Source organism: Urocitellus parryii, chromosome 4, assembly GCF_045843805.1.
Source record: "Urocitellus parryii isolate mUroPar1 chromosome 4, mUroPar1.hap1, whole genome shotgun sequence".
Lineage (NCBI taxonomy): Eukaryota > Metazoa > Chordata > Mammalia > Rodentia > Sciuridae > Urocitellus > Urocitellus parryii.
The window spans coordinates 130,054,510-130,071,475 of record NC_135534.1 but is presented as its reverse complement, the minus strand read 5'-3'; the positions used below and the strand labels follow the sequence as shown (position 1 = coordinate 130,071,475).

General features: G+C 39.6%; 1 protein-coding gene across 3 annotated transcripts in view; it reads right to left on the bottom strand.

Moving 5' to 3' along the window:
• Rasef (RAS and EF-hand domain containing) overlaps positions 1 to 16,966 on the bottom strand; it is a 74,380-nt gene that overhangs the window by 18,576 nt on the left and 38,838 nt on the right. For all 3 annotated transcript variants that reach the window (XM_026413719.2, XM_026413720.1, XM_077797813.1), the window contains 7 exons: positions 16,460 to 16,537; positions 6,924 to 7,039; positions 4,946 to 5,014; positions 3,307 to 3,391; positions 2,294 to 2,382; positions 524 to 758; positions 94 to 231 (listed from right to left, as the gene is read on the bottom strand). In XM_026413719.2, coding sequence (XP_026269504.1) covers positions 94 to 231; positions 524 to 758; positions 2,294 to 2,382; positions 3,307 to 3,391; positions 4,946 to 5,014; positions 6,924 to 7,039; positions 16,460 to 16,537 — 810 coding nt within the window. The remainder of the gene's footprint in view (positions 1 to 93; positions 232 to 523; positions 759 to 2,293; positions 2,383 to 3,306; positions 3,392 to 4,945; positions 5,015 to 6,923; positions 7,040 to 16,459; positions 16,538 to 16,966) is intronic.

Below are 16,966 nucleotides of genomic sequence, written 5' to 3'. Positions count from 1 at the left end.
GATAAGGGTAGTGCCAGTTTTCTTCTTAAATAAGTACCATGGCACAGAAAATTATTAGTGTTCACGAAGGGTAGTGTCTTGGAAGCTACCTACCTGGGGTGAAAGAGCAGAGATGGGTTTTCTTGAAGAACTGACTATGCTGCCTCCACTAATAGACCCTTGGGACTTCCAGTCTAAAACAGAAGCCACACCTTCTGAACCATATGTTTCTTCATCCCTTATATCAGGAACCTGTTTTGTAAAAAACGGTTAAAAATAAAGCCTTCATTACACATATACATCATGAATTAAAGAGAAGAAAACTATCTAGTTCAATCTACAGCCAATGATTTTATGGAATAGAGAAGCCTCGAATGGCAAATCTATGAGAACTTCTTCCTAATTTGATGGAAAACCAAAACACTACTGACTAAGCTTCAAGTTTATGACATTTATAACAGATTCTTATGACAGATACAAGTTGAAGATGGTGAAACAATCCAATCCAAGGCAGGCCTCGGAGGGCAGTGGTTTCTCGGCTTACATCCATGTCTGAAGCATCACCGGCACAGTTCTCCTGCACCCTCTGTGAATTCCGAAATCCCCGCTGGTGCTTGTATTCCACTTCAGAGTCGTACTCATTGGGATCTCTCAGGGTAGACAAGCCGCTGTCAAAGCAGCTCTCAGGCAGGCTGTCAACTTCATAATTCATCCTCTGCATAGGATCACAGAGGGCCAATGAGTCACAGTCCTCATCCACATACGAAGAGCGGGATGACCTGGTAATGAAAGAAGAGACTGTTTTACCTGGGAGCTTGCAACTCTCAAAAATGCACAGGTGACAGACTGTCAGGGATGGGGTCAAGAATACCAGCATCTTCAATTTCCAAGAGCCATGATGAAGCATCAGAGAAATGAAATGTTCAAAGCAACAGAGGGTCTGTTGTGGTGGCACATGCCTGTAATCCCAGTGGCTTGAGAGGCTGAGACAGGAAGATTGTGAGATCAAAGCCAGCCTTGGCAAAAGTGAAGCACTAAGCAACTCAGTGAGACTCTGTCTCTAAATAAAACACAAAATCTAGGGTTGGGGATGTGACTCAGTGGTCAAGCATCCCTGAGTTCAATACCCAGTACCCTCCAAAATAAGCAAAATCACCTTCTTTGTTTCCTGATATTAAAGAGATCCACATGCAATCTCAAGCCACATTAATAAAAATGGACATAGAACATGAGCCTTTTTACTTCAATGTGATCAAGACCATATTCTGAATAGTGTCTCTGTTTTTGGACAACATCTCTATTTAAAGGGGATGCTATAAACCAGGCTTGGATAGTTGCCTCAGATACATGGACTAGTTCACTGTACTCAAGTCTTGATGGGTTTTCTCTTCAAATACTTCAAGAGAGGACAAATAAAGGAGAACTCTTCTAAGTATTCTAAAGTTGCATAAGACAAAATAAGGATTAACTGATAAGCTTTCTGGGAGTCAGATTTCGGATCAACATGGTGAAGATGACAGGCAATGAGAAATGTGTGCTACCAGAATGCTCTGACATGAGATGAGTTTTCTGTCACTCCATGTTGACACATTTGCTGGAAAGGCCCTTTTAGAAGATGCTTCATCAGACAAACCTAGAATTTCTTACTTCAGTGGATCCTTCCATTTGTGAAAATCTAATATTTTATGGGTGGGGGAAAAACTAACATCAAGCAAGATAATTCAAAGAAATTGCATACTTTCCTAGTTTGCTATTCCTTTTTCATAAGAATCAAAGCTCATTTTGAAATAAAACAATGGCTAGGATTTATTTAGCACTCCCACCACATACCCATGCACCATTCTAGCACTCTGCCTACATGACTTATAGCAAAGGAGATTGGGAAGGGTAGATGGTCTTCAAATGGAAGAAATAAGAAGAGATAAGATATACTTAGAAGAGAAAGGGTGATCTTAATGTAAATAAGTAGAAGCATATAAACCTGAGGAGACAAAAACATTTTTGAGCCATTAGCAAAATTTTTAAAATTAACTAAAAAGGTGATTTAGCCACTATTCTCTCTCAATACTTGTGCAAGTATAACATCTTTATTCTAAAACAAGTCATAGCATCTTAAGGAAGTAATTTTTCACTCTCTGAAACATTTTTTCTTATAGTTTTGACATGGTTCACATTTTAGAAGCTTAAAGTAATATCACAGAAAATATAAATTAGTGCCCAAAATATATTCCATTATTTTAATTCACCTCAAGGAAATTTGTCCTCATTTTAACTTTGATCTAGAACTCAAAACAATAAACAAGTATTAACATACCTGTCATATCCCAGAGGTTGAAGAGAATGACCATTAAATTTGGGACTGCTTCTAGATATCGTATTCCCTGGTGATACATTATTTATGCGCTGCAATACATAAATATTTAATATTCCTTGTAAACATTTTATACACATACACCCAATTTAACTTCTAATGTAACTGAAAGTTTGGTATCTTACATGAGCAAATGTGAACATGAAATTCAATTGAAAAATTGCAGCTGATGACCACAGTCATCAGATCTTAAGATCATACTCTACTACAAATTCCACAGAGACTATCCAGGTTACCCAGATTTTCCAGGACACTGTAACATCAACTTCCTTGGACATATCTCTTCTGGAACCATAACTTGACTTAGTGACTGACATTGGAATCTTATGCTTAAGCTGACCCTCAAAAGTGTAATAAGAGGCTTCAAGACAAATGCAATATTGGGAAGGTCCTCAAAATTCCAAATGCTTACCCTGTAGCATTTGGAATCATTTTCCTGGTGATAGGTTATTTATGCACTTAGATACAATACATTTTTAATATTCCATGCAAGCATTTTATACACACATACAAATAACTGTCAATCCGATGATCTCCCTATCATAAAGAATACTCAACATGTCTAAACTCACCCCCTAGTGATTCTGCTCCTCTTAATTGGCAAAACAATATTTTTAACACCATGAGCCTCCCAACTTTTTCTTATATTATTGCTACCCATATGTATACATCTTAACTACCTGTTACATTATAAACTCTTCAAGGTCAAAGATCATATATGTCTTTCTCTATTTTCTTAGAAACTTAAGAATTGGTTAACACCAAGGCATTTATTTCTGTAGATGGGTAGCATATTTTTAATTTAGAAAACTGCTCTCTGTATTTTTTGGAGAGAGCTTCTTGAGCTTTCTCATTATAAGATCCATGTGAAATTCTCCACTAACATATTGCATGATTTCACCACTTCCAAATTATTCAATCACTAGCAAGATGAATTACAAAATGTTATGGCATACCAAGCATCTGTTGAATTTGCTGTAACTGTTTTCAAGGGCACTCCTGAGGCCATCATTACTGTCATGCAGCTTCCGGTTAGCTGTTCTAGATAGGCAAAGTGTTAGTGGGGATCTGTATTAGCACTTTCTTTAGTCAGTGATGTTCAGAATGTAGAACTACTTGTCACCCTTTGCAGCTTTCTCCCATTCCCCTTCAAACCTCAGAATCTGAGATCACAATTCAATATCTGAAATACAACAACTGATTAGTTATCTCTGTTAAATATCTTGAGGTATTTTAGAAATGAATTAGCTAAGAGGTGGAATCCGCTCTTCCTTCAGGTACCTTTCCTGTTTATTTCATGCAGGTCTCTGTTTCCCAAATGCCTGAACCCAGACAGCCAGTTCACACATCCCAGTGGCCAAGCATGGCCAGGCATGGGTACATTATCCTCTTGCTACTCCTTCAACCTACCCATGGAGTAGTGGGACTTGTGTACCAAGTAAACACTTGGATCCTGATCTCAGACAGATTTGGATTCAAATCCTAACTGAAGTACTTCCATATGACCCGATGAAAGGCCCTTCGCATCAGAGCCTTCCCCAGCTACAAAATGAGGAACAGAACTATTGCCTCACAGAGTGGCTAATTTTCCCTGCTTATGGCCACTTCATTTTTGCTCAATTCAATTATCACTTCCTCCAAGAAGACATCTTTGACCTTCTTGGGCAGGCCAGAGCTCCCTTAGGGAATAAGCAACTTTCCTTTATTATCCATTCTCTCACCTGGTATTTTGTATTTATTTCTATCAACCAGTTTCCACATTTCTTCTCTAGACTAGTCCTATAAGAAGAGAGATTTTTTTTTTCCTCTTACTTGCTACTCTATCCACAGTTCCTGGCATATCTGACCCATAAAAATTGCTGACTGAAAAATCTACTGAATGAATGAATGAATGGATGGATGGTGGACAAATTTATGGACTCCACAATTTTGCAGGAGAGACTTAATAAATATTCAAAAATGGTGAAGGAAACACCTTGTCAATCTTGACATTACTTCATTTGGTAAAATGAAAACAGAATGCTGCAGAGGTGGAAAAGGATGAAAGGGGAAGAGAAGGTCACTGTTTTGTGGGAAAGACATCAGGAAATGAAATTACTACAGCGTAGCAATGAAGTTGACAGAATGGGTAGAGCATTTCTTGGGAAGAGGAATAAAAAAAATCCTAAGAAAAATATGCCTCTAAATAAGCATAATAAATTGAGAAAGAATAGTGACATAGGCTTTTTCTGTGTCACTCACCACTCACCAATGTGAAAGGCTGACAAGCTCTGTGTGCAGAGCTGCAAAGAAAGCTGAGGTCAGGGTCGTTGCTCATTACAGAGGCATAATAAAGACATGCTAAACATACCACCTAACTTGCAAGACTATTAATAACTATGCTCTGTTCCCTGCACTTGAATAATTTATTTAGGATTAAACGCTTCAGAAATTGAGTAGACATGATGAATGCAGCACAGTGAGAAGAAACATACACTGACCTTCAAGCCCATCTGGACTTTGGAATATGGCAAATCGTATAATACACAGCATGTGTGTTATTAGCAAAAAATAACTAAAATGCAAGTGCAATGAGCATTTTATATGAGAACTTACTGGAGAATTTCAATTTGCCTCTCAAGACTATTTCGATCTTCTGTGTATTCTCGGATTATTTCCAGATCCCTGTAAAATTATATTTTGTGTTGAAATAAGAATTAGATGTCAAGTCCTGCCTGATCTATAACTAACCTCCCAGGTCCTTTTGGACCTTTCAAAAGTCATGTGTCCTTGACCACCATCTTCTCTCTCCCAGTCCTCCTGCTCTGTGCCCTGTAGTGTCAGCAGCCTCCTCTCCTTCCCTATGGGCTCACCCACAACCTGTGCTTCCTTGTGCAAAGCTCTGCCCCATATCTGACATCATAAATGTGGAGCTTCCCCTCCTCACCCATTGCTCAGCACCCACCAGCTGGCCTGCCTCTGTTTCTCATTGGGATTGAACTCTGCCCTGGAGTTCCCCCTCCTGGGCAGTCATGGTAAAAAGTTCCCTTTCTGGAAAGTAATGGTACTTTAATCTTTAATCCTTCTCAGAACCTTCTCTGCCCTCTCCAAGCCTTATCTAATCCCAGCTCCTCTTATTTCCTCCTTTCCCACCTCATCCTGAGTACCTGCTCTGACCCTCCTACTCACCCTAAGTCACAGGGGAATCTACAGAACCTGGCTTTCTGGGCTAATGAGAGAAACACACTGCAATCCCTGTTGCTTTCATTACAGAAGCCCTGAGTTCCTCTTCAGACTGTACCATTGTTAAGCAGACAAACCCATCAGCAGCTTCCCAAACCTCTTTAGGCCATCAAGCTCTCTCCAAAATAAGCAATCTTGTTACTCCCTGGTTGATAAAGCTAAAAGTTTCCCGGTTGTCTATAAGAATTTAAGTCCCTTAGACAAAAATTCTGGGTCCTTACACTATAGCCTTTTTCATGTTTTGTTTTTAAACTTTCATTTTTCCATCCAAAGTTATCTCTTTTTGTCTGTCTGCTTTTCCCCTAACCCGTCTCATTCCTCTCTTATGTTCTGGTTTGCTCAATGCCTTACCTGGGACATCTCCAAGACTCTCTTTTCCCGTCCATAAAATGGAGATAAGGAAGGTCCCTAGTGGACTGAGTGGTACTATAAGTACAAAAGACAACGCCTGGCAGACAGCACTGCTACCGGTTTTAGTTGTTATCACTGCTGCCTCTTTGCCCTTGAGGACACAAACCTGCTCTTCCACCTGCCCTAGCCTCATGCATCCTCTTTAAGGAAGATTGAATAAAAAGAAAATTTCTTCTGTAATCACATGGCAGTTAACCCCAAACATGGCACTGAAAGTAGTACTGTTTCCGACACTGTTTAGCTCTTACATTGTTTACCTCTGTAAACTTTTTTTATTTTCCCAACTAAATTTAAAGTTCTTGAAAAGCAGAGACCTTATCTTTATCTTTTATTTTATATATCCAAACTTATAACTCCTCTAGATCTGAGGATCTATGTATAACATACTTAATAAATGCTTTGTTGTTTTCTATTACAAGAACTTAATTCTGATTAAAGTTTGCAAACAAAAAACATTTTCCCCAAATGTTTATACCTCTTATGTATAAACATGTCTCTGTGTATTAGGTTTTATGTTATTAATATCAGCTTGCAAAACAAAAGCATAGAAAAACAAAATTAAGAGGACTACTCTTGTGGTTCTTATGTTGTAAGCCAGGATTCCTACTGGGAAAGCATTTCAACAAGCATAGACTCTTGATACTTTAGGTATATTCTTCTAGCTCCTGGTTGATACAAACTTTATTAAGCCCTGCACTGTCCTAAGCAGGCACTAATTCAAGCAATTAATCTGATTTCTTTTAATTAAACACACCAATACACAAAACTTAGGAAATCTGTCACTCAAAGTACAATCCTTAGATATTATAGAACACATCAGCAAAGTTAATGCAAAACCCTTTATTATTGCATAGATCACATAACCAAGCTTCAACCCCCGTGATAATCATCTCAAAAAATATTCCATCCAAACTGAAAAATAAAATGCAAAGTTTCATACCTCTCAGAATTTAGACTCTGGTCAGCATAATCACTTTTCAAAGCATCTAGTTCACTCTGAAGAAAGGCTATGTTTGTTTGTGCTTCTAAAAGATCTTTCTTAACTTTCTGATTTTCCTAGACAAAAGAATGGGGTGGGGCATTAGATTCAGAGTTTCTTGCTCCCGGGAGAAATGAAGCCAAGTATAATATAACCCTTACACATGTTACTCTTATCCTTTCCCAGTTCTTCAAATCTTGCTCTTCAAAGAATTAACTGTCTATTCAAGGTAATTTGACATTATTATAAATTATTAAAGTGTCAAAAATCTAAACCCTCAAAAATCCTTCTTCCTTTTAATACTTGACACTTGTGAGAAAACTACAATAGTCAAGAGTTTATCATGATGTACGTTAACACGCTATTGGCAAATTAACTGAGACCAAACATTTGAACACCTGCTTTACTTAGTAAGAGCTATAAAACTACTGATAAACATTCTGTGAAATTTATTGCACCAATTACCAGGCATACTGGCTATTTTTAACAATAAATCCTATCACCTAACCTTAAGTTGTATACTCTAATGGGTATTGGTTAGGGAATTTCTACACTCTTCACTTAAAAAAATCATGGGAGGCTTCCGGTTCAAGACAGTGAATGAGTACATAAGCTTCTCTTTTTCCCTTCTGAAATCCCAATAACATGAAATACCAGAGGAAATGAACCAGTGACACCTAAGGGAATGGAAGAGGGGCCATCAGCAGTCAGGTGACTTAAACATACTTATGGAAAAAGGAATTGGATGAAAACGTGCTGTGAAAGGAAGACAGTTAGGGAAAAGTGCTTGCTAAGGCCTCAATGTAATTTGGGTACCCCAAGGTTACACAAATGGAAGCTTTGTCCCCAGTTTGGTGGTGTAGAGGGTATAGAACCTTTAAGAGATGGAGCCTCGTGGGAGCCCCTTAGGTCAACTTGGGGTGCTGCCCTCAGAAAGGATTCTGGGACTCAGCTGCTATTCTCCAGCTTCCTGTTTGGTGATATGATCGCTCCCTGTCACACTTGCTCTTGCCGTCTGCCATGAGGTCCTCACCAAAAAGGAGAGCTGATGCCAATGCAATGACCTTGGGACTCTAGAACTGTGAGCTACATGAATGTTTTTATAAAGTCAGTCTGTCTTTGGCATTTTGTTATAGTAACCAAAAAATGGACACAGCTGTATAAAAGAAACATGTTGCAGGTGCTTCTGTAGAACACAAAAGGAGGCAAATAAATGACTAGGTCAAACCCCAGAAAATGGGAATGAGAAGAAGTGAAGCTGGAAATAGTGATTAATATTGTATATTAAGGCACCCACACTCAAGTATTTTCCCTCCCTTACCATAGTATAGAATAGCAACAGACAGATTTCCAGGGCAACAAGACAGATGATTTATTTAAAATAATTGAATGACTGCTTTTGGGAATGCTAAAGATGCTCCCTAAATATTCCTAACCCACTTATTTTGGGAACTGGGGTCTCACAGCATGACAGCCAGCTTCACACATTGAGCTCCTAGGTAACACTGTTTTAGGGGAGACACTGTGAAGTTAACAGATCTGTTTACATAGCTGCATAGAACTCCCCACCACCTGTCTAAGATGATCAAGCTAAACCTTCATGTCAAAATGAGAACTAAGACCAAGGATTCCCAGGTGTGGGGGAAAAACAAAACAATAAATACTAGAAGAGACCCAAAAAATCCTATTTATCTAGACAAACTCTCAACAAATGGTGAGGGGAAATTATACATGCTCAAATATTCTAAAAACGAGAAAATGTATCTCTCACATATCCTTTCTGGAGAAGCTTCTCTTAAGAATGGACTATAGAAAATGAGAATGACAACCATAAGGAAGGAATTTGTAATATGCAAAATACAAAGAAATACAAAATTCAAGGAAGAATCCTATGAAAATAAATTCTAGGATGGTACATGGCTAGATTGCAAGTTTTAAAAAAGGTCAGTCCCATAAAATCTAAAATTTCGTGGACTCCAAAAATTAATATTATTAAGAGAAAAAAATGAACCAAATTCTATACACTAAGAAAATAAATAAGAAGTCTTAATGTATCAATGATATTATGAAGACAACAGGATTTCTTTTTATATGAAACCAGGAACTCAATCATAAAAATCCAAGAAATGCTTACCAAAAAATCCAAGATTAGGATATGAAAGACTCATCGAAACAGCTGCAGCCTAGCTACGGAGGAACTTCTAGCATAACTTCCTTAAGAGGAGAGCTGCCGTGAACTGGTAGGTTTACTCGAAGTGACAGGTTGCCCCAGAGAAGTGGATCTTGGAAGGCCACGCGGGCACAGAGGTCTAGTCCCCCAACCATCAGCCGCTCCGGCAGGCGGCTCCCCCTGGAGGCCTAGCTCTCGCCCTGGGAGAAGCGGCCCCACCCGCCCGCTTCCTAACCTGGCGGCCACAGCTACTCAGCGATAAAGGTGCCCACGTGGCGGGTGCAGAAGTTAAGTCCTGCAGACGCCAGCCACCTTTGCAACCCCCGGGAACCCTGAGTGGCTTGGCCCGCCCCGCCCGAACCGGCAGTCCTCCGCCATACGGGCTCCCCCGGGAGGCCTAGCTCTCGCCCTGGGAGAAGCGGCCCCACCCGCCCGGTTCCTAACCAGGCAGCCACAGCTACTTGGCAATAAAGGTGCCCACGTGGCGGGTGCAGAAGTTAAGTCCTGCAGACGCCAGCCGCCTTTGCAACCCGCGGGAACCCTGAGCGGCTTAGCCCGCCCCGCCCGAACCGGCGGGTGCAGAAGTTAAGTCCTGCAGACGCCAACCACCTTTGCAACCCGCTGGATCCCTGGGCGGCTTGGCCCGCCCCGCCCGAACCGGCAGTCCTCCGCCATACGGGCTCCCCCGGGAGGCCTAGCTCTCGCCCTGGGAGAAGCGGCCCCACCCGCCCGGTTTCTAACCAGGTGGCCTCAGCTACTTGGAGATAAAGGTGCCCTCGTGGTGGGTGCAGAAGTTAAGTCCTGCAGACGCCAGCCACCTTTGCAACCCGCGGGATCCCTGAGCGGCTTGGCCCGCCCCGCCGGAACCGGCAGTCCTCCGACATACAGGCTCCCCCGGGAGGCCTAGCTCTCGCCCTGGGAAAAGCGGCCCCACCCGCCCGGTTCCTAACCAGGCAGCCACAGCTACTAGGCAATAAAGGTGCCCACGTGGCGGGTGCAGAAGTTAAGTCCTGCAGACGCCAGCCGCCTTTGCAACCCGCGGGAACCCTGAGCGGCTTGGCCCTCCCCGCCTGAACCGGCGGCGGGTGCAGAAGTTAAGTCCTGCAGACGCCAACCGCCTTTGCAACCCGCGGGATCCCTGAGCGGCTTGGCCTGCCCCGCCTGAACCGGCAGTCCTCCACCATACGGGCTCCCCCGGGAGGCCTAGCTCTCGCTCCGGGAGCAGCCCCCTGCAAGCTAGGCGAACCTTTGACCCATCGGGAGGTTAGGCCCAGCAACCTGCAGAGTGATAGAGGTGCCCCTCGTGCCTGCTGGGTAGGCAGACCTTTGACCGACCAGCAGAGCAGACCTAGGGCCTGCCAGCGTGGTAGACGGATCACACCAATTGGAGGAGGATCACAGCCACTACATGCCCTGCAAGGGTGATTATTCAACTATACAAGAGCAATATAAATAAATAGAGGGAAAATTTCAAAACACAACAGTTTCACCAAGCAGAAAGAAACGCCAGCAGTATGAAAAGACAAGGAAAGAAAGGACCACAGGCAATGCAGGTCAACTCAACTTTAGAAGAGGTAATAGGTGCAACAGATGGAATGTCAGATAGAGAGATCAGGATATACATGCTTCAGATGATCTGGAGTCTCAAGGAAGACATGAGACAGCAAAATCAGATAATGAAAGATCACATTGACAAACAAATCCAGGAAGTAAAAGATCAATTTCACAGGGAGATAGAGGAAATAAAAAACAAACAAATAGAAATACTAGAATTGCAGGAAAAAATAAACCAACTTAAAAACTCAATTGAGAATACTACCAGCAGAGTAGATCACTTAGAAGAGAGAACATCAGACAATGAAGACAAAGTATTTCAACTGGAAAAGAACATAGACAGCTCAGCAAGTCTGCTAAGAAACCATGAACAGAACATCCAAGAAATATGGGACAATATCAAAAGACCAAATTTAAGAGTCATTGGGATACAGGAAGGCACAGAGCTCCAAACCAGAGGAATACACAGCCTATTCAATGAAATAATACGAGAAAACTTCCCAGACTTGAAGAATGAGACAGAATCCCAAATCCTAGAAGCCTACAGGACGCCGAATGTACAAAACCATAAGAGATCCACACCTAGACACATTATAGTGAAGATGTCCAACATACAGAATAAGGAAAGAATTTTAAAAGCTACAAGGGAAAGGAAGCAGATTACATTTAGGGGTAAACCAATCAGGATAACAGCTGATCTCTCAACACAGACTCTGAAAGCTAGAAGATCCTGGAATAACATATTTCAAACACTGAAAGAAAATGGGTTCCAACCAAGAATCGTGTATCCGGCAAAATTAAGCTTCAGGTTAGAAGATGAAATTAAAACCTTCCAGGATAAACAAAAGTTAAAAGAATTCGCAGCTAGAAAACCATCTCTTCAAAAAATCCTTGGCAAAACATTGCAGGAAGAGGAAATGGAAAATAACATTGAAAACCAACAATGGGAGGTAGGACAGTAAAGGGGGGAAAGTAGTCAAAGAGGATAACAAATCAGGTTTAGTAACATCAACAAACAAATATGGATAGAAGTACAAACCATATCTCAATAATAACCCTAAATGTCAATGGCTTAAACTCACCAATTAAGAGACACAGGCTAGTAGAATGGATCACAAAACAAGACCCAACAATATGCTGTCTACAGGAGACGCATCTGATAGAAAAAGATATCCATAGACTGAAGGTGAAAGGTTGGGAAAAATCATACCACTCATATGGACAGCGGAAACAAGCAGGCGTGTCCATACTCATATCTAATAAAATAGATTTCAAGCCAAAGCTAATCAAAAGGGATAAAGAAGGACACTTCATACTGCTCAAGGGAACCATAAACCAACAAGACATAACAATCATAAATATATATGCCCCAAATAATGGTGCAGCGGTGTTCATCAAGCAAACTCTTCTCAAGTTCAAGAGTCTGATAGACCACCATACAATCATCATGGGAGACTTCAACACACCTCTCTCACCACTGGACAGATCTTCCAAACAAAAGTTAAACAAGGAAACTATAGAACTCAACAACACAATTAATAACCTAGACTTAATTGACATATATAGACTTTACCACCCAACATCAAGTAGTTACACTTTTTTTTCAGCAGCACATGGAACCTTCTCAAAAATAGACCATATATTATGTCACAGGGCAACTCTTAGACAATATAAAGGGGTAGAGATAATACCATGCATCTTATCTGATCATAATGGAATGAAACTGAAAATCAATGATAAAAGAAGAAAGGAAAAATCAAGCATCACTTGGAGAATGAACAACAGGTTGCTGAGTGACATATGGGTTATTGAAGACATCAAGGAGGAAATTAAAAAATTCCTAGAGTTAAATGAAAACACGGACACAACATATCGGAATCTATGGGACACATTGAAAGCAGTCCTAAGAGGAAAATTCATTGCTTGGAGTTCATTCCTCAAAAAAAGAAAAAACCAACAAATAAATGATCTCATACTTCATCTCAAAATCCTAGAAAAAGAAGAGCAAAACAACAGCAAAAGAAGTAGAAGGCAAGAAATAATCAAAATCAGAGCTGAAATTAATGAAATTGAAACAAAAGAAACAATTGAAAAAATTGACAAAACTAAAAGCTGGTTCTTTGAAAAAATAAATAAAATTGACAGACCCTTAGCCATGCTAACGAAGAGAAGAAGAGAGAGAACCCAGATTACTAGCATACGGGATGAAAAAGGCAATATCACAACAGACACTTCAGAAATACAGAAGATAATCAGAGACTATTTTGAAGCCTTATACTCCAATAAAATAGAAGATAGTGAAGGCATAGATAAATTCCTTAAGTCTTACGATCTGCCCAGATTGAACCAGGAGGATATAGACAACCTAAACAGACCAATAACAATAGAAGAAATAGAAGAAACCATCAAAAGACTACCAACTAAGAAAAGCCCAGGACCGGATGGGTATACAGCAGAGTTTTACAAAACCTTTAAAGAGGAACTAACACCAATACTTTTCAAGCTATTTCAGGAAATAGAAAAAGAGGGAGAACTTCCAAATTCATTCTACGAGGCAAACATCACCCTGATTCCGAAACCAGACAAAGACACTTCAAAGAAAGAAAACTACAGACCAATATCTCTAATGAACCTTGACGCAAAAATTCTCAATAAAATTCTGGCAAACCGGATTCAAATACATATCAAAAAAATTATACACCATGATCAAGTAGGATTCATCCATGGGATGCAAGGCTGGTTCAATATACGGAAATCAATAAATGTTATCCACCACATCAATAGACTAAAAAATAAGAACCATATGATAGTCTCGATAGACGCAGAAAAAGCATTCGACAAAGTACAGCATCCCTTTATGTTCAAAACTCTAGAAAAATTAGGGATAACAGGATCATACCTCAACATTGTAAAAGCAATATATGATAAGCCACAGGCCAGCATCATTCTGAATGGAGAAAAATTGAAGGCATTCCCTCTAAGATCTGGTACAAGACAGGGATGCCCTCTCTCACCACTTCTGTTCAACATAGTCCTCGAAACACTGGCAAGAGCAATTAGACAGACGAAAGAAATTAAAGGGATAAAAATTGGAAAAGAAGAACTTAAATTATCACTATTTGCAGATGATATGATTCTATACCTAGCAGACCCAAAAGGGTCTACAGAGAAGCTATTAGAGCTAATAAATGAATTCAGCAAAGTGGCAGGATATAAAATCAACACGCATAAATCAAAGGCATTCCTGTATATCAGCGACAAATCCTCTGAAACGGAAATGAGGACAACTACTCCATTCACAATATCCCCCAAAAAAATAAAATACTTGGGAATCAACCTAACAAAAGAGGTGAAAGATTTATACAATGAAAATTACAAAACCCTAAAGAAAGACATAGAAGAAGACCTTAGAAGATGGAAAAATATACCCTGCTCATGGATAGGCAGATCCAACATCATCAAAATGGCGATATTACCAAAAGTTCTCTATAAGTTCAATGCAATGCCAATCAAAATCCCAGCTGCATTTCTTGTAGAAATAGATAAAAGAATCATGAAATTCATATGGAATAATAAAAGACCCAGAATAGCAAAAACAATACTAAGCAGGAAGTGTGAATCAGGCGGTATAGCGATACCAGACTTCAAACTATACTACAGAGCAATAGTAATGAAAACAGCATGGTACTGGTACCAAAACAGGCGGGTGGACCAATGGTATAGAATAGAGGACACAGTAACCAATCCACAAAACTACAACTATCTTATATTTGATAAAGGGGCTAAAAGCATGCAATGGAGGAAGGATAGCATCTTCAACAAATGGTGCTGGGAAAACTGGAAATCCATTTGCATCAAAATGAATCTGAATCCCTATCTCTCGCCTTGCACAAAAGTTAACTCAAAATGGATCAAGGAGCTTGATATTAAATCAGAGACACGGCATCTGATAGAAGAAAAAGTTGGTTATGATCTACATACTGTGGGAGCAGGCTCCAAATTCCTCAATAGGACACCCATAGCGCAAGAGTTAACAACTAGAATCAACAAATGGGACTTACTCAAACTAAAAAGTTTTTTCTCAGCAAAAGAAACAATAAGAGAGATAAACAGGGAGCCTACATCCTGGGAACAAATCTTTACTCCACACACTTCAGATAGAGCCCTAATAACCAGAATATACAAAGAACTCAAAAAATTAGACAATAAGATAACAAATAACCCAATCAATAAATGGGCCAAGGACCTGAACAGACACTTCTCAGAAGAGGACATACAATCAATCAATAAGTACATGAAAAAATGCTCACCATCGCTAGCAGTCAGAGAAATGCAAATCAAAACTACCCTAAGATACCATCTCACTCCAGTAAGATTGGCAGCCATTAGGAAGTCAAACAACAATAAGTGCTGGAGAGGATGTGGGGAAAAGGGCACTCTTGTTCATTGCTGGTGGGACTGCAAATTGGTGCAGCCAATTTGGAAAGCAGTATGGAGATTTCTTGGAAAGCTGGGAATGGAACCACCATTTGACCCAGCTATTCCCCTTCTCGGTCTATTCCCTAAAGACCTAATAAGAGCATGCTACAGGGACACTGCTACATTGATGTTCATAGCAGCACAATTCACGATAGCAAGATTGTGGAATCAGCCTAGATGCCCTTCAATAGATGAATGGATTAAAAAAATGTGGCATTTATACACAATGGAGTATTACTCTGCATTTAAAAATGACAAAATCATAGAATTTGGAGGGAAATGGATGGCATTAGAGCAGATTATGCTAAGTGAAGCTAGTCAATCTTTAAAAAACAAATACCAAATGACTCCTCTGATATAAGGGGAGGAAACAAGGACAGGGTAGGGACGAAGAGCTTGAGACGAAGATTTTCATTAACAGGGTTGAGAGGTGGGAGGGAAAGGAAACGAGAAGGGGAATCGCATGGAAATGGAAGGCGATCCTCAGGGTTATACAAAATGACATATAAGAGGAAAGGAGGGGTAAGACAAGATAATTCAAATGGAAGAAGTGATTTACAGTAGAAGGGGTAGAGAGAGAAAAGGGGAGGGGAGGGGAGGGGAGGGGGGATAGTAGAGAATAATACAGACAGCAGAATACATCAGACACTAGAAAGGCAATATGTCAATCAATGGAAGGGTAACTGATGTGATACAACAATCTGTATACGGGATAAAATTGGGAGTTCATAACTCATTTGAATCAAACTGTGAAATATGATGTATGAGGAACTATGTAATGTTTTGAACGACCAACAATAAAAAAAAAAAGAAAGAAAATTAAACAATAAAAAAAAAAAAAAAAAATCCAAGATTAGTAATGGTAACACAACAGATATAAATGTTATCAATTTTTGCAGCAGTAAAAGTAAAGATCTGGTGGTGAAAAGATAGAAAAGGGAGAAAGAGAACAGTTGGAGGAAGTTTAGGGCATCTCATCTTACAACACCAGAGCTATGAAGTAGAGTCGATGACAAAAAAATGGGTTATTATGTTGGGTAAAGTTTAACTTCCATGTCTTTATTAAATAAAAATAAATAAAACCAAAAATAAATAAAACCATAAATGGCATATTGCTGAAGGGAAAAATCTGCATATATAACACCTTTGCTCAAAAGTACTTTAAAAACTTTCTCTAACTAAGGTATCAATTTCTCATTAAGTTCCCATTCCTAAAGCACTGAAATAATCGTGTGATTATGTCTATGTTGTCTAGCAGGAAATGTAATTTTGAAAGTGAAAAGGTGATTCTTACCATTGATAAATCATAAATTTGTTTTTTTAATGCTGCTACGTCTTCTTTTTGACTTATGTGTTTTGATTGTTCTTCAAGCTGAAAGGACATATAAAAGCTGTAACTTCACAAATTTACTGTCACTGAATTAAGTTTAGGAATATCCCTGAATAGAGATTTGGGAATTCTTCAATTTTCAACATTATATATGACTTTATACATCATTAAATGACATAGAATCCATAAAGAGTTAAAATATTTATCTTAAACGCCTGAAAAAGAGGTTTGGTTGTTAAATTAATTTTCTTAGAAATAGTGAGAAAGCCTTATTTTGGAAACCACTCAACTATAAAGCAATCCAGTCTTTGCTTTGTTCAATTATGCTGCATCTGAGTCTGGACACTTCCATTCTCTGCATGGAACACTTCCTATGCTGCATGGTAATTGTTTTATAAATGTCTTCCCATCCCTACTAAAGTCTAAGATTTTTGTAGAGCAGAGTTAGAGTTAGATTCACCTATGTTTTCA